At 26.8% G+C, this 22,967-nt stretch overlaps 1 protein-coding gene and 1 long non-coding RNA gene across 2 annotated transcripts in view; one reads left to right on the top strand and one right to left on the bottom strand.

The window, feature by feature from the left end:
• Positions 1–4,056: 4,056 nt before the first annotated feature.
• Positions 4,057–22,967, top strand: part of LOC111621001 — a 137,653-nt gene continuing 118,742 nt past the window's right edge. The window contains exons 1-2 of the mRNA XM_023363034.1: positions 4,057–4,197; positions 4,273–4,331. Coding sequence (XP_023218802.1) covers positions 4,284–4,331 — 48 coding nt within the window. The 5' untranslated portion in view covers positions 4,057–4,197; positions 4,273–4,283. The remainder of the gene's footprint in view (positions 4,198–4,272; positions 4,332–22,967) is intronic.
• On the bottom strand, positions 12,928–21,878 carry LOC111621002. Its single transcript, XR_002755995.1, has 3 exons — positions 21,715–21,878; positions 16,794–16,836; positions 12,928–13,142 (listed from the first exon to the last, which is right to left on the bottom strand). It is a non-coding gene; the product is annotated as an uncharacterized LOC111621002 (long non-coding RNA).

Genomic DNA, 22,967 nt, shown 5'->3' with positions numbered 1-22,967 from the left:
TGTAAAGGTCAAGTTTACATGTATGCAAGTTGTTATATAATCCGATTGTAAATTAATTAATGTAATTCATTAAGAAGAGTCAATAGTTTCATGAAAGAAGAAAAAAAATAAGAAAGAAACTAAAAAAGAAGAAAGAATCGAGAGCATATTAGAGACCAAAAAGAAACGAGAAGATCCATCAGGATTTTCTGAGTAAAAAATAAAGAAAAAATCGTGAAACAGCAAATCTAACGTTGGTAGAGTAACCGAAAAAAGAAAAATCGAGATCTGAACTATTGGCAAAATCAACACAGTTCTACAACTATGTAAACAAAAAAAAAATAACATCATAAAAAATTAATCATTTAAATTTAAAATAAAATAATTAGTGATAGCTGCAGAAAGAAATAAAACTGATAAATTCAGAAGATATCTTTAATTATTTTTCAAATTTGTCATTAAGTTTTTTAGGTAAATGTAAAGGAATATACATATAAACACGTAGTTAAAATTAAGATCAAAATAATATTTTTATGGAAAAAATTTACACCTGTTTAGAATTGTTGAAAATTAATATTCTTGTATCAGGAATGCAATCAGTAATCAGTATTTTTTGACAATTTTTTCGTGCCATTATTTTTTTAAATTTATTTTTTCGGTTTCCTTATTAAGTTCCATAAAGTAAAACATGTAAAAAATGGAAGAAAATTAAGGATAACTAAATTCTAACAGGAAAAAAGCTTGTATATAGTTAGAATCGTTGAGAATTAAAATTCATGTACCACTGAATGAAATCAATAGTAACTACTTTAAATATTTACATAGTTGTATAGTTTGTATTTTAAAAATTAATCTTTAATAATTAAAGAAATATAACCATGTTATTAACATTGATTAAACTTTTCGCACATAAAAAGACTATTTATTAAATATAAATATTATGAAAAATATGATCGACTTTAGACTTTAAAATGTGTTTCTGACGATATTAGACTTTTAAATAAAATTTTTATAACTAATAAAATTTAATAAATATGTTTCTGAGTGGGAAAAATTATTTAATTATTTATTTATTTTTTATTTAAGTTTTTACCATTTAATTATACACGAAAATTATGAAGTAGTTCGAGATCTATAAGTTGCGTTTTTTGTGAGTGAAAAATTTTGCGTGAAGAACGGAAATATGGTTCAACACGTCACATTGGAATCGGAAATTAATCGTTCGTTTACGTTACCATAAACACGATTTTCTCTAGTTTTATCAATGATAACAGAGCAATGAAAGGCTCCATTTTCTTTGAAGAGTGTTTTTTACAGTAAACTGAGAAGAAACAAACAGAACTTTTTTAAACTTTGACTGTAAAAATTTATTAATTTTTGTTTAAAGCCCTTTTAAATAGTATATATACTTTTTGTTAAATAATTATTCTGTAATAAATATTTTTTATTAAACAAGTCAGCTTTTAAAATTTATTTATAGTTACTATTATTTATCTGTAGTGAAAGTAGATTTATATATATTTGTAAAAAGGATAAGTATAAATGTTAAAATTTATATTTTGAAGCTTTATATTCATATATAAGAATGAATATATTTATTTATCTTATATATAAGAAAAATAAATATTCATTCTCATAAATGAATATAAAGTTCTGAAGAAATAATATCAATAAATTAATTTTATTAATGAGATAGCTACTAAACCTTCGAAAAAATATTTTTCAGTATCTTCTTTATAAAAAATATTTTATAAAAATCTGCTGTATATAACATCATTTATATTATTATAATGACTCTATTATAAAATATAAAATTATACAAATTTTAATATATTAAAATATTCTATCATACTACAATATAATAAACTGTTTTCTTTTTATTGTAAACGTAAAGTAGTACAGTTCGTTTAATATATTGTACTACTGTATTATAAAAATATTGTATACATAGAAAATGTATGTTAAATATAGAAAAAAACACGTAATTTTAATAACATTTTTTATATTTTTATATATTTTTGTAATTTATTTTAAGCATAATTGCAACAGGTTGAATAAATTTTATTTTTTAAAGCATTTTTTATTATTATTCTACTTTCTTAAATCTTAGTTACCAAAGTTTTTCAATATAATAAATTGTAAAAATATACGTTAAAAAATAATATTTATTAAATGTTCTTTTTTACATTTAGTAATTCGAGTAATCAAAAATTTCAGATTTTTAGAAGAATAATAGTTACCTCCGTATTTACCAACACCGAATCTCAAGATCTCTAGAATTAAAATTATTAATATTAGTGTTTGTCTCGAGATTCAGTGTTGGTGAATACCAATTTACCAATTACTCGAGAGTTAACCCTAACTCTAACTCGTGTTAGTGAATACGGGGGGTTAAACCTCTAATAACGGCCACTTCCCAACAACAGCTACCACTAAACAGCGACCAATTCTTTTCGGGAACTTTCTTTTTAAAATACATGCAAAATAACTTACAGACAAGTCCTTTTTATACTCCTATCAGTGGCCGTTGTTCAGAGGTTTGACTGTAATTCCTTTATATAGATGCACTGTACGTTATTTAGTTTTTTTTAATTATAATAGTTATAAATATATTGTTGTAATTTATATTTAAACATAAAATTAAATCTGAAATTAATTCTTGAAGTATTATTATTTTTTAAAAATAATTAATGTATCACTAAGCTATAAATAAATCTTTATTTTTTTTTAATATAAGTATTACTATTAAAATCTAACTAAAATTAATTTATTAAATTATTTTTCTAGATATATTTTGATTAACAAGCCTTTAGAAAAGAAGAGTAAAAGAATTTATTTAAAAAATTCGAAGGGAAATTTCGATGAATCACATTTACGTCACTATATCTAAATGAGAGGAAGTGAAGTTTAAAGTATTCTGAATATAAATAATAACGTTTATTACATTTTTGTAATCAATTCAAGACCATTTAAATCGTAATTATATTTTGAAATGGACTTTAGTATAAACTTATTAAATAAAACAAAACTATTTTTTATACTGAATTCTAGATGGAATTTGAATGATATCATTAATTAATATAGGCTACACGAATCAAGATTCAAGACAAGTAAGTTAATTTTTTATAAGTATCATGTTAATTATTATATTTAAAATTATTTTTTAAATAATTTTATTATGTATAATAAATTTTTATTTTAAAATATTTTTACAAGTTAAATTACTGCCCATTACATTGTAGATGAGATGATAATAGTGAAGCGGAAAAGATAAATTTTTAACAGATAATTATAATTATTTCTTTAATAATCGAGTAACAAGAAGTAAAAAAAATGGAAAATAGTTCAAAAAAGCTTTTAAAATTTTCCTTTTTCTTTGCTTATTCTTATAAAATTTAAAAGATCTTAAGACGAAAGCGTAAGAGCGAAAATATGTACACTTTTCTATAATTTATTTAACTTATAGACTAATCCAATAAAATAAACGAATTAATTCGAAACTGTCTTTAGAATGCCCATAAATGCTAAAGATGTGGAACTGAAAATATTCAAGATCAGGCTCGTAGCTAGAGGGGAGCCAGGGTGATCAGCTATCCTGTCCATTGTTTCAAATAAAGAAATTCTATTCGATTATTGATATTGTTTAGATAAATATAAATGTTTCAACGTTTAAATTTCGAACATTTTTGTGCCGTTTTGTACCTAATAGCATTTAAACTGTTATGTTATATTTCAAAAATTTTTCGGGGGAGGGCCCTCGGATCTTCTTTCCCTGGGGTACTCCGTAACTCCCAGACACCCGGAAGGCCGTCCCACAATTTGCTAAAACCACCCTTATTATAGTTGATCCAGCTACGCCCTCGTTCAAGATGTTTAACATATTTGAAATGAGCAAGATGCAGTATTAAGATTGGAACGTAAATATTAAAGTGATTAAATTGTTTTCCAGTTCATAAATATATATAGAAAAATAAGTTTTGANTACTATTAAAATCTAACTAAAATTAATTTATTAAATTATTTTTCTAGATATATTTTGATTAACAAGCCTTTAGAAAAGAAGAGTAAAAGAATTTATTTAAAAAATTCGAAGGGAAATTTCGATGAATCACATTTACGTCACTATATCTAAATGAGAGGAAGTGAAGTTTAAAGTATTCTGAATATAAATAATAACGTTTATTACATTTTTGTAATCAATTCAAGACCATTTAAATCGTAATTATATTTTGAAATGGACTTTAGTATAAACTTATTAAATAAAACAAAACTATTTTTTATACTGAATTCTAGATGGAATTTGAATGATATCATTAATTAATATAGGCTACACGAATCAAGATTCAAGACAAGTAAGTTAATTTTTTATAAGTATCATGTTAATTATTATATTTAAAATTATTTTTTAAATAATTTTATTATGTATAATAAATTTTTATTTTAAAATATTTTTACAAGTTAAATTACTGCCCATTACATTGTAGATGAGATGATAATAGTGAAGCGGAAAAGATAAATTTTTAACAGATAATTATAATTATTTCTTTAATAATCGAGTAACAAGAAGTAAAAAAAATGGAAAATAGTTCAAAAAAGCTTTTAAAATTTTCCTTTTTCTTTGCTTATTCTTATAAAATTTAAAAGATCTTAAGACGAAAGCGTAAGAGCGAAAATATGTACACTTTTCTATAATTTATTTAACTTATAGACTAATCCAATAAAATAAACGAATTAATTCGAAACTGTCTTTAGAATGCCCATAAATGCTAAAGATGTGGAACTGAAAATATTCAAGATCAGGCTGGTAGCTAGAGGGGAGCCAGGGTGATCAGCTATCCTGTCCATTGTTTCAAATAAAGAAATTCTATTCGATTATTGATATTGTTTAGATAAATATAAATGTTTCAACGTTTAAATTTCGAACATTTTTGTGCCGTTTTGTACCTAATAGCATTTAAACTGTTATGTTATATTTCAAAAATTTTTCGGGGGCGGGCCCTCGGATCTTCTTTCCCTGGGGTACTCCGTAACTCCCAGACACCCGGAAGGCCGTCCCACAATTTGCTAAAACCACCCTTATTATAGTTGATCCAGCTACGCCCTCGTTCAAGATGTTTAACATATTTGAAATGAGCAAGATGCAGTATTAAGATTGGAACGTAAATATTAAAGTGATTAAATTGTTTTCCAGTTCATAAATATATATAGAAAAATAAGTTTTGAAAATTTTGTTCCGAGAGATTTATGCATTTTCATAATAAATTTTTAAAAATTTCGTTAAAATAAAAATACATTTTCGATCCATTATGATTACTAGAAATAATCAAATTACCTGTTTCAAATTTAAATAAGTATAAAGAAAATTTTCATGAATAATCTATAAAATATTATTAAATTTAATTTTATTAACATAATTTTAGTAAACCGAATTAAGGAAATATCGTTTACATTATTCTATGTTTAATTTTTTCCATGTAAATTGCATATAACAGTCATTTTAAAGTGTGCATAATTAACAAAATTTTCAAATACTAAAATTTTGAATTTTAACTTTAAAAGTATATATTATTTTATATAGAATATAATTAAAATTAATATATTTTTTTAATAAAAAATCAAAACAATTCCAAAAATTTTCATTATGCTACCTTACTATGTAACTGATGTTATGGGTGCCTATCTATACAAGTGCGTGAAATGTTTAGTGGTTTAACTCTAAAGGCTCTTTCTTTTCTGGAAACCTTTATAAGATTCACGAGGTTATACAAGATTGTCGAGCTGAATAACATTTTCTCGACTATCGACATTTTATGTGACAATTTCCGGTGTCTAGTTTTGAAAAGGTCATAATCCCATTCTTTCCAAAAATGGAATCACTTATTTATAGAAAGAACTAGAGGTTTTTTCCCTTCGTATATCAGGATATTAAATTATATACATTTCATTTAGTAATATTAAAATTATAAATTTTATAAAATTAAATTTATTTATGAGAAAGTATTTTTGTTAATGTTAACATTTAACTGAATTTTAACTGATCTTTTAGAATTTGATCGATTAGACGATCATAATTTTTTTAAATTAACATACTTTTTAAAATAATTTACTTAAAAGAAATGTTTATTTTTATTTTGGTAATATTAACTTTATTAATGTTTCTTATTTATAAGTTAAATTCCTCTTAAAGTATATCGTTTTGAAATTTTCGTATACAATTAATTATTTTGTCTTCGAATTAATAATTATATTGTAACAGAGATAGAATATATTTAATTATGTTTATTACCTCATTTTATTATATTAAATCATTTACTTTTTCGTTATATATGTTGCATGTTGAAGAGTATTGTTTTCTTGAAAAAAGTCGATGTTCATATTTCGATTGCAGCACACGTTTTGAGACGTTTTGAACACCATTTAGTCTTTCTGAAGTATTATCTTTATTACTACGCTACATACATTATACAAATATATATATATAATGTATACAGGAATAGCATATCTAATGGAAATGCATTTCTGTAGCTATGTATGAAACTATATTACAGAAGTAGCGATCGTTTTATGCATAAATTTTCTTATAGGCCTATATATCTTATATTCGTATCTCAATTTGTATATCTTTGTACAGTAAATGTATTATGTTTATTGTTTATTATATGTATTTCTAAGAGACAAATGCAGATATAAGCATGCAGTACCTAGTTAAGATTTATGATGAACGATTATCATAGATTAACTCTGATTTCTGTATAAATGTGTACAATACACGATTTTAAGAAAATTTTCATATTTTTATGTTCTATCTGTATATAGATACAATATATCATAAAATGCATTGTATGTTCATGTACGATGTATTTTTATGTCAGTTTTATGTGTTGTTTATGTCATCTCTACCCCTGTATATATTTTATAATGTAAAAATCTAGTTTTTAAACAAAACTTGTTGTTTATATTAGAGAATATTTATTGTTCTTTAAAACGTTCGACAATACACCAATTCAAAATATTAAGAAATTCGTAATCATGTTATTCGCATGTTGCAACGCATAGATAATTCAAGGCTCCTTATAACAATAATTAATAATCATTGTTACAGAATAGTGGAGATACAGCTACACTGCATTTTTTAGACTTAATTTATTAACATGAAACTGCCAAAATATTTAATAACATATAAAATTTAAAGTTTACAACTATGTGTATTCAAGATTCTTTTCTTGTTTGTTATTATGATAGGACTTTTAAATCTCTGCGTGTAAGCACGATAATACGTTTAGATTTTGTAACGATGAATAAATAAATAAATAAATAAATAAATATATATATATATATATACAGCATGTATGTACTGTACTGTATATATATATATATATTTGCATACAGAGCATTCTGCCATCTGTCGTGCAATTTTAATACTAATAGAATAAATTATTATGATATGACTTATGCCCACTTAAACAAGCAACAATGATATACCTACAATTTACGTCATGTTATATAAATGTACATGAAGTGTTTCTGTATGTTTAATCATACTAAAATTAATTGTTGTAATATGTAAACTAGTTTTGCTTGAACAAAGATTCATATTAACAGTTTTATCTAACTTTTTGTAACTTTTATTGAATTTTATGAAATATAATGAACAAGTTTTTCTGTAAACACGATTACTTGAAAAAATTAACAATTTTAAGACAATAAAACATGAAATATTTTAATGCCTTAAAAATGAATAATTTTAAAACGATAAAAGAGTTACAATATTATTTTTCAATTAAAAAATTGAAATGTAATAAACTTTTATTTTTTTTTATATAATTTCTATCTTTCTTTCTTTATTTTTGCACTCGTTCAAAACACGAAAAGACCTCTCTGATCGAAGCAGAATTTAAAGGCTGTGCGGTTTACAGTCGAAGAGATCTTGACAATTAGGAAAGCATTTTCCCACACTTTTAATAGAAAATTTTATTTTATTCTTATTTTATTTCAATAATAATCAAACACCCACAACATACAAAATACGTACACTGAAAAAAATAAATACTCAGAACTCGCTCATGAAATAAAGGGCCTGTGGAAAATGGATAGGATACTTATTATATTGTATATTATCTATAGTCCTTTCTTGCACAGTCGTCATACCGCCTATACAAAAGTCTTGAAACATTAGGACTACAGCAGCAAGTACTATACAGTACCTGCACATAACATTACCGAAAGTTGTCATATTAAACACATGTATTGTACCTACTGTAGCCAGGATATTCTTAAACACAAACACACGAATATGCATAATTGTAGTAAGTTTTTCTGTAGCTAAGCCTTTGACGTTCGTCCGGTATGCATAACTCCTGTATTAGCGAAGTAGGATAAAATTTACCAACATAATAATAACAATAATAAATCTTCTATATATATATAAATGAGGATGTTTGTTTGTTTGTTCGCTACGCACGCCTAGGCCGTTCGACCAATTACTACGAAACTCGGTTACGTTCAAATACTTCTAAGTTACATAATGTCAAGCTTCCCACCCCAAATTATCAATTGGATTTCTACATAATAATTAATTTTTGTCTACATTTGATTGCTGGTTTTAGCGCCATCTATTGGAAAAAAGTTAACAAAATAATTAACTAAATATAATTTTTACAAAAAAAAAAAAATAGAATTTTAGAAAATATATATTATATTCATTGAATTACTGCAAAAATGATATAGCGCGAAATAGATGAGATATTTTGCCATTATTGCAACAGGTAGCACATAGCTGCGTGGAGTGTAGTTGGGTTTTCCCCCTGTACATCATACTTTTCCTGTTAGCAATAGAGTCGNAAAATATATATTATATTCATTGAATTACTGCAAAAATGATATAGCGCGAAATAGATGAGATATTTTGCCATTATTGCAACAGGTAGCACATAGCTGCGTGGAGTGTAGTTGGGTTTTCCCCCTGTACATCATACTTTTCCTGTTAGCAATAGAGTCGTGCTAGTTATGTATCTAACTCCGTTCAGGAGAAATTTTTCGAATTGAAATAACGTGACTTGCGGTACAAATTGGAAGTTCATATATAATTAATCTGGTCCTCTTTCTCTTACGATTTCCATGCCAGGTTTCGACTTTCATCTATCTAACTCCTTTCTCGAGATCAAGGAAGAACAGAGACAGACGGACGATAGTCAGAATTTATAGATCTACAATTTTTTTTTCAGATTGCAGCCCAATAAGTACGTACTTTCCAGTAACCGAGTGGATAAAACCACTGAATACCGGTAGTCGGTCGTAGGTTCGTGCATGGCCAACGGACTGGCCATATGGAGTATTCTTCGCGTTATTAACACCTAAATACGGCCAGCTATACATGAAAATCTTCCCGGGATGCATCCTCCTTGTCAGAGTCAGGTCTGGCGTTGCCGTAACCAAATAAACCAAACCAATCCTAATAATTTTTCTATAAACACGATATTTACGAGGACATTCTTAACTACCAGGAAACAAGGACATCCCGCCTCTCCCTTGATTTCATATCCCCTTAATAACTCATAAACCTATTGTCCCAAACTTCCTACTAATGCTGCTTAAGATGTTCTAACTTTCAGCCAAATTAATGTACTGTACAGTACAGTACTGTACGTGAAACGATTTTAAGGTACAGTACAAAGTAGAGCTGGAAGTCTTTTTCTGTGCCAATGCTTATTTTTCCTATTTATTATGGCAACATTGCTTCATTCAAAATTTCCTGTAGTTGTAGTCTGTGTAATGTGCACTTTATTCGTGGGTTGAGTCTTACTGTCAAATCTGCTTTCACTATTATTATGCCACAATTTTCAAAACTTTCTTTTAATTGGATGTTTTTGCTGAGCTTTACTTTTTCGACCTGGTTTCACCAGTATTTTTATATCACATAAAAACAATTATTCTCGCATTTTACAGGATTTTTTTATATTTAAACAAGTGTTATATCAAGTCTTTCGGACGTTAAGGTTAGCAACTTCGATCACATGCGGGACCATCACAACCTATCCAACACGGATCAGTTTTCAGATAATAATAGTAGACCAGTATTAATTAGTAGTCATTGACCGTCCTCTCTTCCGCGAGGTCAACGACTACTTTTGGTCGAATTACTTCAACCTCCATCTGCAACAATCCCTTCTTCCTATCGGACCCATCGGTATGGTGACATTCGAATAGAAAATTTACATAATACTGTACGATTTTACCAGACTACACAAAATATGATTTAAGTGGTTTTCGAGGGTGCTGAGTTTAAAATATTTGTTTCGTTTTTTTCCGAAAGTTGATTCGTTGGCAGATCACTGTTTGATATTCAGTTGCGAATGGTACAGTTTCTAAGAGTTAACATTGAAAAAAAAATACGATATCTTAAATTTTTTAAGATATCATACTTTCAATTGCTGTCTACTTGACCAGTGAAACTGTGCCATTTAGTACCATCCGAGTATCGCGATAAACATGACAATGGTAGGCTAAAATAACCAAACTATTTACATGGTTTTCGTTTTAATGTTTGTTATATTATAGAATTTGATTTATATAACTACAAAGGTTATCTTACGAAAACGTTTATCACACCGAGTGACCAATCTAACACATTTAATTCTTTATTCCTCTACGATACATAATTTAAAGAATTTTAAAAATGTGTTAGATCGGTCACTTGGTGTGATAAACCTTTTCGTAAGATAACCTTTGTAGTTATATAAATCAAGTACTATAATATAATATAATAGAAGGGTTAGAAGTACGAAATAATCTAATAATCTTAATGTTTGTAATTATTTTTTGCCCGGGCAATGCAGAGCTTACTTGCTAATATTATAATATATAATCAAGGTATTAATAAAATATTTTGAAATCATTGAGAGATACAATTAGAAATTAAAAAAAAAGAAAAAACAAACACTCATCGACAAAAATGCTACACACGCAGATAGAATTGTTCGATTACTGAAAAAAATTCAGCATCGAGTTATGTCTCAGACAGGTGTTTAAATAATTATAGTTGTGGTCCAATGGCACGCCAGGTAATGCCATCAGAGGTCTTAAAATCACTATCCCAGTATCCTATAAAAAGGCTCATAGAGGTTTACTGTTTTAAGAATTTTCAGTGTAATTATTGTTTGAAGATCTTTGAACGTCAGGCGACGTGGATACGTGAGGGCATATATACACGGTGGCAGGCTCTTAATATCTCAGACAAGCCACAAAGAGAGATAATCGTCGGATCATGAGACAATCACAGACAGTTGCAGCGCAGTCCTTGTTTACCATCCATAGATAAATTAAAGCCTCGTTACAGAACCCTGTCTCTTCCTATAGCATTGGCAGTAGACTAGCAAAGACAAATTGCATTTAAAGCGACAGCTACGCGTCCAGCCACTACCACCCAACATTGTCGGCTTCGTATTCACTGATGCTGTAACAGAGACTTTCGTATTCACTGATGCTGATTGTCTTTATCGACGAATTCCAGTTCTGTTTAGAAATGGACGATCACTGCGTTAGAATGTAGAGGATCACTGGTGAGCGCTTCAATCTCGCCTTTACTGTTACTGTTGAGCAGCAGGCTTCCCCATTTCTGGCGTGATGGTATGGAAAACCATCTCGAATAAAAGTCAGCCACTTCTAGTAGTAAAGCGTGAAACATTGACATCACAGCAGTGCGTTCAAGAAATCCTGTGCTCTCATGTATTGCCTTTCGTGGCAGGATTGCAAACAGAAATTTTCCAGCAATATAATACTCCGCCGCACACAGTTAGTGATGGAATGTCTCCGTCACGTTGCCATACATCATTGGTCTATCTGGTCTTCAGATTTGTCGCCCATCGAACACTTGTGGGAACAGATGGGATCACTAGCTTCGGCCATCCATAGATGGCCGAAGTGTGAAGGATTTGGAGCGGCAGTTGCAACATCTGTGGGCAAATCTGTTGCAGTATAGCATTCGGTGCCAGTATGTCTCCAATTCCGACCGTATCTCCGCATGTATCCAAGCAACCGGATGTTCCATAAAGTACTAAAGGTTTTCTTTAAATCTGTACACTTGTTCTATAGGAAATTATCCCTTTACTATAATATTTTAATTACTTATTACCATCATGATTATTGATTATGTTCTCACTAATAAAGTTTTATTCGATTCGAACGTCTCCTTGTTGGTGCATCACATTTTTGTAAATGAGTATAAAAATTTATTGATAAAATAATTTTGAACCTTAAAAAGCCTCTCAATCTGCTTATAGATAAATCTATCTCTTGTGTGATATGGAAAATACAGCTTTAATGTAGTTTAAAGGGTCAAAATTACTTTTATTATTTTTAAAATATTGGAAAAGTTAGCAAATTATTTGGCTAACATGTACTGTACTGTACATGTAACAAATTTGTGATATAGGCCATAGAATTTTTTTAAATTAAGATTTATATACATTTATTATATTTTAAAATATTACCAATTCAGCTACCTATCATTGGTGAATTACACGATGTCGCTCTCGTCGACGCGTCGTTCGTCATTGAATCGAGCCATCGATTTCAAATAATTACATTAAGATACTAAATTTTCCTCGTAAAAATGTTAATACAGTCTATGTTTACAGGAATACATAAAACATAGCTTCCCCCAGTCTTTGATTATTTTAAATTAAAGTGATTTATTTAATAAATTCCAGTAAGTGAAGTGGCGTTGCTGTGACGCATTTCAATTTCAATAATTAGCCACCATTTTGATTTAAACAGTAAAAAGTTATTTAAAAAGATTATTTAGACTAGAAATATATATAACTAAACATATCAAAAAGCAAATCCTTTAGAAGAACACTTCTTTAAATATAGAATGTGACAGATAGACATTTCGAAACGGATTTCTGAATTATAAATTTAATTTCTATTTTAAATTCTTAAATATTTTATAAAAATTAATTCTTTTGTAAATTAAATTTTAAACTTAATTACTAGAATTATAATTTTGAAAACAGTAATAGAAAGACATTTAATATTTTGTGTTGAAAAAATATTTCTTTCTTTCGAAATGGAAAGAAGATATGGCACTAGAAAGTTTATAACTGAAACCTAAAGACGGAATTTTGAAGCTTTGTACTTCTGACATCTTCACAACTATCTCAAATCTGTGGAAAAAACACGAACTCAAAAATATCAGTAAATCGTTTCAATCAATAATAATAATAAAAAAACATTTTCTCTTCTACATTCGAAGATGCAGAATTTACAATTCTTAAATATTTAAATTAATAATAAACTTAATAATATATAAATCCACATTCTAATTATATATACATATACTTAACCTTCGATAGATGTATTATTACGTTACTAAGTTATTATATTTGCACGAATAGAATAAAATTTAATCAGATAAGAGGACGAAAAATAGTTTTTAAAAACGTGTCAGTATAATAATTTTAATTGAAAGAAAAATATATCAAAATAACTGCTTATAAATCTGTATACAGTTTATACCTCGACTATACATAAACCGACTGCAAACCTGTTTATTGAGAGTCTAAATAAAGTGCAAAGTATTGTTGTGTGCCACTCAAAGATATCCTACAACGAGAAGAAAAGTGGCAATAACGAAAGTATATCCAAGTTTTATTGAATATATAAATTGAAACAAAGTATAAAAAATTGATATTACGAAAATTTTTAAAGCAAAAAAAAATTATTTAAGAATACCAAATTTTAAATTTTCTGTACAGTATTTAATTTTCATCCGAACTTTTGTTTATTTGAACGGAGAGTTAAATAGATGCATAGGAGAGTTAAATGAATTATGATATTAGAGCATTGTATAAGATAAAGGGAAACATTGAACGTGTTCAAACGAGAAAACAAAATATATTTTCAAAAAATAGCTACAAAAAGATATACACTGTATATTTCGTAGAAAAGAAATCTGAGAAGGATGAAGATAAAACAAATAAAAAGTCAAAAAAGTGGAGAATAAGACGAAGAGTTTAGAGATCGATAGAAAATAAAACAATAAGAAACTAGTGTTATATAAGCAAAAGAAATAAGAGATCATAATGATTGTAAGATATTAAAAATCACTCTATAACCGGATAAAAGAAAAGAAAAAATTCAACATAGATATATTTTTTAAATGTTTCATAACGAACACGTTCTTTTATCTACGAATATGATTTTTATTCACTAAATACCTACATGAATAATTTATACTTTATAAATTTATTTGTATCGTTTTTCAATTTTTGTTTCTCATAAAAATCTGCTTACGTCTATATTAAGCTTGTTAATTATAAACTTCAAATTAAAGAAAATAGCTTACTTAGAGATTTTAAATGGTTAAGATAAAGAAGATATTACAAATATTATCATTTTAAAAAATAATTTAAAAAGATAAATCAATTAAAATATATATAATAATTTTTATTATGCTTCAGAATAAATAAATAAATAAAAGCATTAGTATAAATGTAGGCAGTAGTTTTTAAGATATCAATTTCCTAAGACGTAACGAAAAAAAAAATTTGAATTTTAATTGGTTGGAAATTTTAAGATGTGATTTTTGTAATTATAATTCATTAACATCCATATTCACAATCTAGGATCAAAAGTTGGAATTAAAAGTTAATTAACCAATAAGAGCTTATACACTAAAAATGATTGGTAATTGACTAGCTTCTAACTCTAACGCTTGATTCTTGACTGTGAATAAGACAGTAAAAAAATAAAAGAAATTATAATTCCTCATATTTTTACTTTCTCAACCAATTATTTTCTTTTTAGGGCCGTATTCACAAGCAAAGATCAAGAGTTAGAATTAGACGTTAACCAATTACTATTGACTTTAAGTACGTGAATGCTTATTGGTTAACTTCTATCTGTTGATACTTCGTTGTGAATATGGACATTAGCTATTTAAATTGTTAAAATGTTATAGGCTATACATCATATAAATACAGTATCTTAAAATGTTCATATATGTTTTTAATTTTTCTCTTCTCCATTTCTCACATTTATTTTATTTATTATAGCTTATTTTGTATAATATNTTTTAAGTGATTAGCATGAGCGGAAGTTTAGCATGTGCATTTCAAACCACTTTGATAAAAGTGGTTTGAAATGGACTGTTTTGTTCTGCGATGTGTCGGGTTAGGAAAATGATTGACAGAGGCATCTTTCTGGACTCAAAATAAAGTTTGAAAATTTAAAAATATTTAATTTTTCTAAAAATACTTTGAATTATGACTTAGACAAAATAGCAAAATGATAAAAACTGCTCCATTTTCATAAATTATTTTTTGCATTAGACTCACAGATCTATAATATTTAATTTTTCTAAAAATAGTAAGAATTATGACTTAGACAAAATAGCAAAATGATAAAAACTGCTCCATTTTCATAAATTATTTTTTGCATTAGACTCACTATATCATTGCTTATCACATTTTCGAATGAGTAATCGTAACTATCAGTGATTTAAAAATATATATACTGTACCTATAATTTGAATTTAAATAATTTGATATAGAGACTAACATTAGTAAAAAGCTCTTTAACTTACTGTTTAATTTTTATTGATAGATTCTATTTTGTAAAATTATGTTTTTTCTAAGATTATGTTACAGCTTCTGTGACTATAGACGCATTCGTTTTCGTCGAAATAATGTACAGTACTGTACACTTCAATATGACGTCATTTTACTCTTTTTCATTGTAATAAAAGCATAAGAACGACGTCAAAATGACGTAAAAGAGTGCATTATCATGATAAAATGAATGCACTGTGTAAAATATGTTAAATAGATTTATATTTTAAATAGGATAAAATAACGGGAGGTAAATGGATATTTTACTATTATAACAATAATAGATAACAAATGAAAGTACTGTACGTTATATTAAATTGTTAAAAATTTTTAAAAATATCTTTAACTGAGTGATCAGCTTTAATTTCTAAGAATAATTAATGAATTAAATATAAAAATAGATAAATAAATGAAACATGTATGAATTTTCTTTCAGGATACATTGCACTTTAATTGCGGAAAATTTATTCTAAGCTTATTCTTATTATAATTATGAAAGTGTTAGGATGTATAAATTAGTAATTTTCTTGTTTTGCCAAGTTAGATTACAGGAAAATGAAATATTGCATGACGATAAATTTAAGTTTCTTTTTAAAAATCGACCTCAACCCTTTATATATTCTCTTAATATTCTGCAAAATAATAAACTTTATCAGATAATTTTGTATACAAATTTCCTAGGTGATTTCAACTTGTTATAATTAACTACAAAGGAGAATATTTCATTCCTAATTAACTAGAACATAACCATATAATATCATAATATATCGGAGTTTATTGAAAAAATTATATCAAGTTAATTTAAAAGTAACTAGTTTGTACATAAAATGTTATAAAATTTTAGTGAAAATTTATATTAAAATAAATTTTTATCATAAAACAATGCTAACACTAAATTTATTTACACTCAATTTTTAATGGTAAGATTACTTACTATAAACGTTGTATCAAATAATTTTACCATAATTTATTGTAAAAATTATAATATCTTTTTACTATTAATTAAATAATATTTAGCAAAGTATACCATTAATTTATCCATTTTTCTTCTTAATTAAATATTATTAATCATTAATTTTACTGTTTATTTTGACTATAAACTAAATAATATTTTACCAGAACTTACCATTAATTTAATTTATATTTTTTACTTGTAAATTAAATAATATTATAAATTATTTTCATCATTAATTTATTAAAATTTACCATGAATGTCATATAACTTTGTATATACACTGTGTACTCTGACCTGTAATTAAATAATATTTTATTACTAAATTAAACGAAATGTTATATAAAATAATAAAACTTTTAAACTTAAATAAATTTTAAAATTGTTTAAAGTTAAATTTAAACATATCGATCTTATATTTTATGTTTATATGCAATGCTTAAAATAGGATATTATAACATAAAGTCTTGCTTTAAAGTATAATAAAATTTTTCAGCATTTTAAAGTGCAGTCTATGCGAAGACTTTTGATTAAGATAAGTGAGTCTTTTTTTTTAAAAAAAAGAGCTAGAGCGAGAGAGAAAGAGAGCAAGAAATGACACGGGGCATACTTGTTCCATTGATCACTAATGACTAAGCTGAAGAAAGCTCATAGCATTTGATGAAAGTGAGATGACGGTTATTAAGATGACGGAAACTATAAGAGGGTGATTTTACATTTGTGAAGAACCAATTCAAAAAAAATAATGAGGAGTCTTTCATCAAATAGCAAAAATGCAACCTTTCTTATAGGCTTTGGTCTCGAGAATCTTTCTTGAAATAAGAAAGAAAAATAAGAATGAATGGGGTAAATCATTGGCTGCTACTCTTATAATTAAATATATGTGTATCTAAGAGATTAACTGTAGCGTTTATCTTTTTCAAAAATAATTTATGTTACGTCAACTATAATTTTTATTTTGAATTTTTAATTATTTTCTTTGTTTGAGTATATTTAAACGTATTTTTAAAATAAATAACCGATATTTTGGATAAATGGATATTAAGTACTGTTAATCAGTCAGTTTAATCGTTAAGATTTAAGATATTCTGCTATTCCTATACTGTCTTTTTACTATTGATATTAACTCAGAAATTTTTCCTTTACTTGAGTACTTTTTATTGTTGTATAGATTTAATCTGTTTTTAATAGTTTCTCCATATTCTAATAGTAATTTTCCTTTGATCTATATAGTTTTATTTTTCAGAGATTCGTTTTTAAATAAGATAATCTTTACATTAATAACTTTAATCTTAAATAGTTCATATATTATTAAGGTAAGTCTTAGTTTTCACTATTCTAATATAAAATTTTTCTGTTTTATAGTAGCTTTTAGTTTTACTGTTTAAATAGTTAAAATCAAGATAAAATCATTACATTAGACATACTGACTTCTCGTGTTACTAAATTACTTTTTAGTCATATATAAATAAATAAATGTAAATTGAAATTAGGTGATATAAATTTTTCATTTTTAAAAATAGGTTTTCTTTGCTATAAATGTATAATACCAGTAGTTCAGACATACTAACTTACTGATATTATTTTTCTTGTAACAATTTATATTTGCAAAATTAGAATTCGCTTTTAATATATGAATCAATGAATTATGCAATATAATCATTTATTCGAATGAGTTTATTCCCCTTTTATAGAGGATTTTCCCCTGTTATAAATTCTTATAATAAGTCTAATTTTGTATATAAATATAGACCTCATGCATACTTTAACATATGCACAAAATTTGAATTTACTTTTAAAATGCAAATTTATGAATTATGCGATATAATCAGTTGTTTCAACACTTAAAATCGAAGTTGATAAAAATGATCTATGGCTCTTCTCTCAGGATGAACATGCCATTATGAGCATGTATATATGAAGGACATAGCGAAAGAAGATATACACCCTTATAAAATTTTAAATATACCGAAAAGTGTCATATTTTATCTATATTTCGAAAAATTTATCACAAGTAGACAACAAAAATCGGTTCGAAAAAGAGTCGAAAGGTGACGATCGAAAGATAGTTGATCGCTTCGCGTGACACCTTGCACTAAGTGTCAGGGTTTCGTGACGCCGCTAGTCACGTGACAGCATTTTACGCGACACTATGGCAGGGAGGTTGCCAGTCACGCAATTTAGCGTTTGAATGGCGTTAAGAGGCGCTAATAGAAGCAGAGCACGACACGAGGTGGTGCTGCGACGTTCAGGCGTCGTTCAGAGTTGCGTTAGTGGTCTACGTTAGAAACAAAACAGGAGTTTTGGTCGAAACGTCAATTGGCGCCAGTTTGGGAGCATATGGATCGCTTCTGCTTAGAGAATTATTTCTGTTGAATGAGTCAAGATTCAAATCAATAGTTGATGTAGCACGTGTCGATAACAATGACAAGTGTAAGCCGAGAAAAGAGCAACAGGATCAACGTTCACAATTTGCTTTCTAACTACTCAAATAACTGATTATGAAGCATAGTTCATTTGTTAAAAGCAAGTTGTAATTTCCTGAAAGAGACATCTACAAGTGAATTATAATTTAAATATGAAAAGAGCCTTTGTACTTTAAATTAGATTGCTTAATCACATTAAAGACTAAGCATTTGTAATTTGGATTTCATCGAAATTTATCTTTATGTAGTTAACCTCATACCGAACTAATATAAATTTAAATGATTTAATTATTATTTTCATGTTAGAGTTATTGAATTTGTTAAATATTGTCAGTTCTATAGTCTTATAATACTGTAAAATTTGTTTGCTGGAAATTCTTTTTATGAATGGAAATTGTACAGAATCTATGCGTTTGTTTTGATAGGGTACATTTTTTATTAATTAGTATTCGTTAATTTAAATAATATAATTATGAATCAAAATTTTCGTTTTAAATATTTTCGCGATGCTGAAATACCTATAAATACAAGAATTAGATATGTTCTAGTTTCCATTTTCGCGTGCGTAACTTTGTAAAATCGTGATATATTAATTTGTTTGGATGGCAGTTATATTTGTGGCCTATAGTCCACAAACAATGTTTTTGTTTTTTATAATAACAGAGTAAAATTTGTCTATTGTTACATATATTTAACAAACAGATATATCATTTACTTTATGAGCTGTATTGCTAGGCAGCGCGTGATGCGATGCAAGTACGCTCAATGTGATGCGTAGAATGTGGTCTAGACACGAATTATAATAATTAATCGGATAGCTCAAAATTGGATTAATGATTGAGATAAGCCGTTAATATTGTGCCTGAATCGTTCATCGACGAAGCAACGCGATGAAAGGTTACGGATTTTTAGAAACATATCGATTTAGACTGCAAATTAAAATAAAATATAAACAAAGGATTCGGAACTGACGACTCTTATTAGTATTAAAGTCTTGTTTGTATGAGAATTGATGCGACTACAATATGAAGAGAATGTTTTAAAAAAATCTTCAGAAATAGTATTTTACATGTTATAACAGATATTTAACAATTGGATACTTGAAAATTTATCCAGTTTTTAACTTTGTTTAATGCTGAGATAAACATAGACTTCGTCTATGTTTAATTATTCGCTATGCGTCGTGCGTAGTCGTGCGCGACGCTCGAGCAGATCAACATTTAACACTGAAAATAATTGTAATAATTAATAAAGGAGTAAAATACGCATATAGTAAGCAACGCGATCAAAAATTTAATCAATCATTTGCTGTATAATACTTCAAAATTCGATAAAATATATTCACTTTTATTATATTTAAATTTTTCGCCATACAATCTTTACGAAAGCTCATAGATCCATGTTATAATTCAGTTTCGATTGCTCTCTTCCCTTCCATTCACTCACTATAGGAAGGAAAGACCCCAAATGCGACACTTTTCATTAGGAAGATTGACCTCCCTACTTCCCCTGATTCGTTAGAGCATTCTCTGTCTCTTTAATTGCTTTACGCATACTTAATTAAATTTGATCGGAAAAAGGGGGCATCGTTGCAAGAGGGGAAGACAGTAGCCAAAGATATAATTAAGGGGGATGCTCCCCTCTTTGTTTCCTTTAGGTGTCGCCATGACTGTGACGTCAGGATTCGGAGCTGTCACTAATCTAATTGTAGAGCATAAGGACGATATCTCCCTTTTCAATCGGGATAACGCGCAAAATTTTGAGATGAATAATAAATTTAAAAGNAAAAATAATCATATTCCAAATACATTTATAATAATTATGTAGAGTATCGAATTATAAAAAATGTTGTAAACTTATAATTAAACTCATATTTATCAGTTCGTTGATTTTATTGTTAGTAAGTAAAAAGGTCGTTTTTTTTCTTATTAGATTACACATAACATTATATAAATTGTAATTACTATATCCTAACTTATCAATATATTAATATTAAGAGAAAAGTAAAAGTATTTAACTGTACCTAAAAATATATCTTATATCTGTTCTTTTATATATAATATTGATACAATAAGGTAAAACAACGATTAACTTTACTATAGATTGATGTTAGAATGCTTCACAATGGTATATTTGTATTTAAAGAAATCGCTTTTATAAGAATAGATATTCAGGGATCTAAAAAACTAGAAATGAATTTGAAAAATTTCTAGCGTATTAAATATGCAAATTTTATTATTTAAGGGATTTTAAATGATACAGATAAGTATCACATAATGCTGTTATACAGGAGGATAATTAGAATGCACGGTACAGGAGAAATAAGCATTCAATACATACAAGAAAATTAAAAGAAAAAATGCTTATAACAACGAAACTAGAATGGGTATTGAACACTCTACATATTGTCTGCCTTCCCTGTATTTAACGTATATAATATTTGGAATATGTGTGTAACACACGAACCATTCGTTGTAAGAAAATACAATTAATGATATTTTGTTACTTGTACAATTGACATTTAAAAAACTACGATCGCGTTTTCCGTCACGTTGAATAAAAGACTACGCGACGTCTAATGCATTTCAACTTTGATGCTATGCTAACTCAAATATAGATCACATTATCTGTAGAAGTATCTCTTTAGGACTTCACTTAACCTCTACATAATTACTGCAATATGTCAATAAATATAAATTATTGTATTTTGTTTCTACGTGTGAAATTAAATTCTAGAAAAGCTATTTACTTGCGTCTTTTGCCATATTGAAACAAAATGATACCCGTTCCACAATATACGACTAATCCCGTAGGAAGTGAATTAAAATAAACTTTGTTGATTTAAAATAATCCATATATTGAAGATAAGAATATTAAGTTACTAGAAATGAAATTTTGAATTATTTAAATCAATTCAATTATCTTCATTTACAGTAATTTATATTTATATTGTTGTTTTAAATAATACTTTCAGTTAACAATAAGCTGTAATAGCGTTGCAAGCGTTAATCGAAGTTCTTGAAGTAGTAGTTGAAAATATTAAGTTTTTTTTATTAAATAAATCTTTTTTAATATTACCGGTATAAAGTTCTTTATCGCGCAGAGAATTAAGTTTATTAACTATTCTTTTGATAAAATTAAAAATTTAAGAGAGTAAAGTTGATTTTATTTAGTATTAATGTATAAATTAATACGAGTAATATAATTTTAAATAAAAAAATTTATATTTCACATTAAAAAAGATTTTAGTTGTAAAATTTGTTTGCTGGAAATTCTTTTTATGAATGGAAATTGTACAGAATCTATGCGTTTGTTTTGATAGGGTACATTTTTTATTAATTAGTATTCGTTNCGTTTATAATTTATTTTCTTCCAAATGTACAATAAAAAATCTTTTTAATAGCTTAAAAAATTAATTTAAGAAATATTCTTTAAATAACCATAATATTTGTATTAGCTCTTAAAATCACATTTGATCTATTTAAATATTTAAAATTAATAAGAAAATAATTTATATGAAATAATAACATGTGTCTTATCAAACTATTCTATTAAGAAATTAATGTTTTAAGATAAAAACAAGTTTTTAAAATACATTCTAAGTAAATAACTTTATCTATATTTAAAAATGAAACTTAATTAAATATAATAATCTATGAATAAGAAATAATGAAATATTAAATAAATGACATAAAAGAGGTCATTATAAACACAGGTGGCGCCTTGTGATATGCATAAGATATTATTTGGATATGTTATAATGAAAATTGGGCGGAGTTTTAATTATCCTAGAGTTGATTGGTTGAAAAAATAAAAAAGCGGAGATATGTGTATATTTCCTTTTTTAAAAAAACTAATAACCTCTTAAAGGACATATTTTCAAATTATATAATATAGTCTATTCGGCTGAGTTCATATTATTATCGCAGTGAATAGATCAATATTTATAGCGATTTTAAAACTTTACAGTTATTTTTATTGTAACGTAATACATATATTTCG

The sequence above is a fragment of the Centruroides sculpturatus genome, unplaced genomic scaffold (assembly GCF_000671375.1).
Source record: "Centruroides sculpturatus isolate CEXI.00-Female unplaced genomic scaffold, Cexi_2.0 scaffold297, whole genome shotgun sequence".
Taxonomy (NCBI): Eukaryota; Metazoa; Arthropoda; class Arachnida; order Scorpiones; family Buthidae; genus Centruroides; species Centruroides sculpturatus.
The sequence above is the reverse complement of the archived record's forward strand: the minus strand, read 5'-3'. Positions and strand labels throughout refer to the sequence as shown.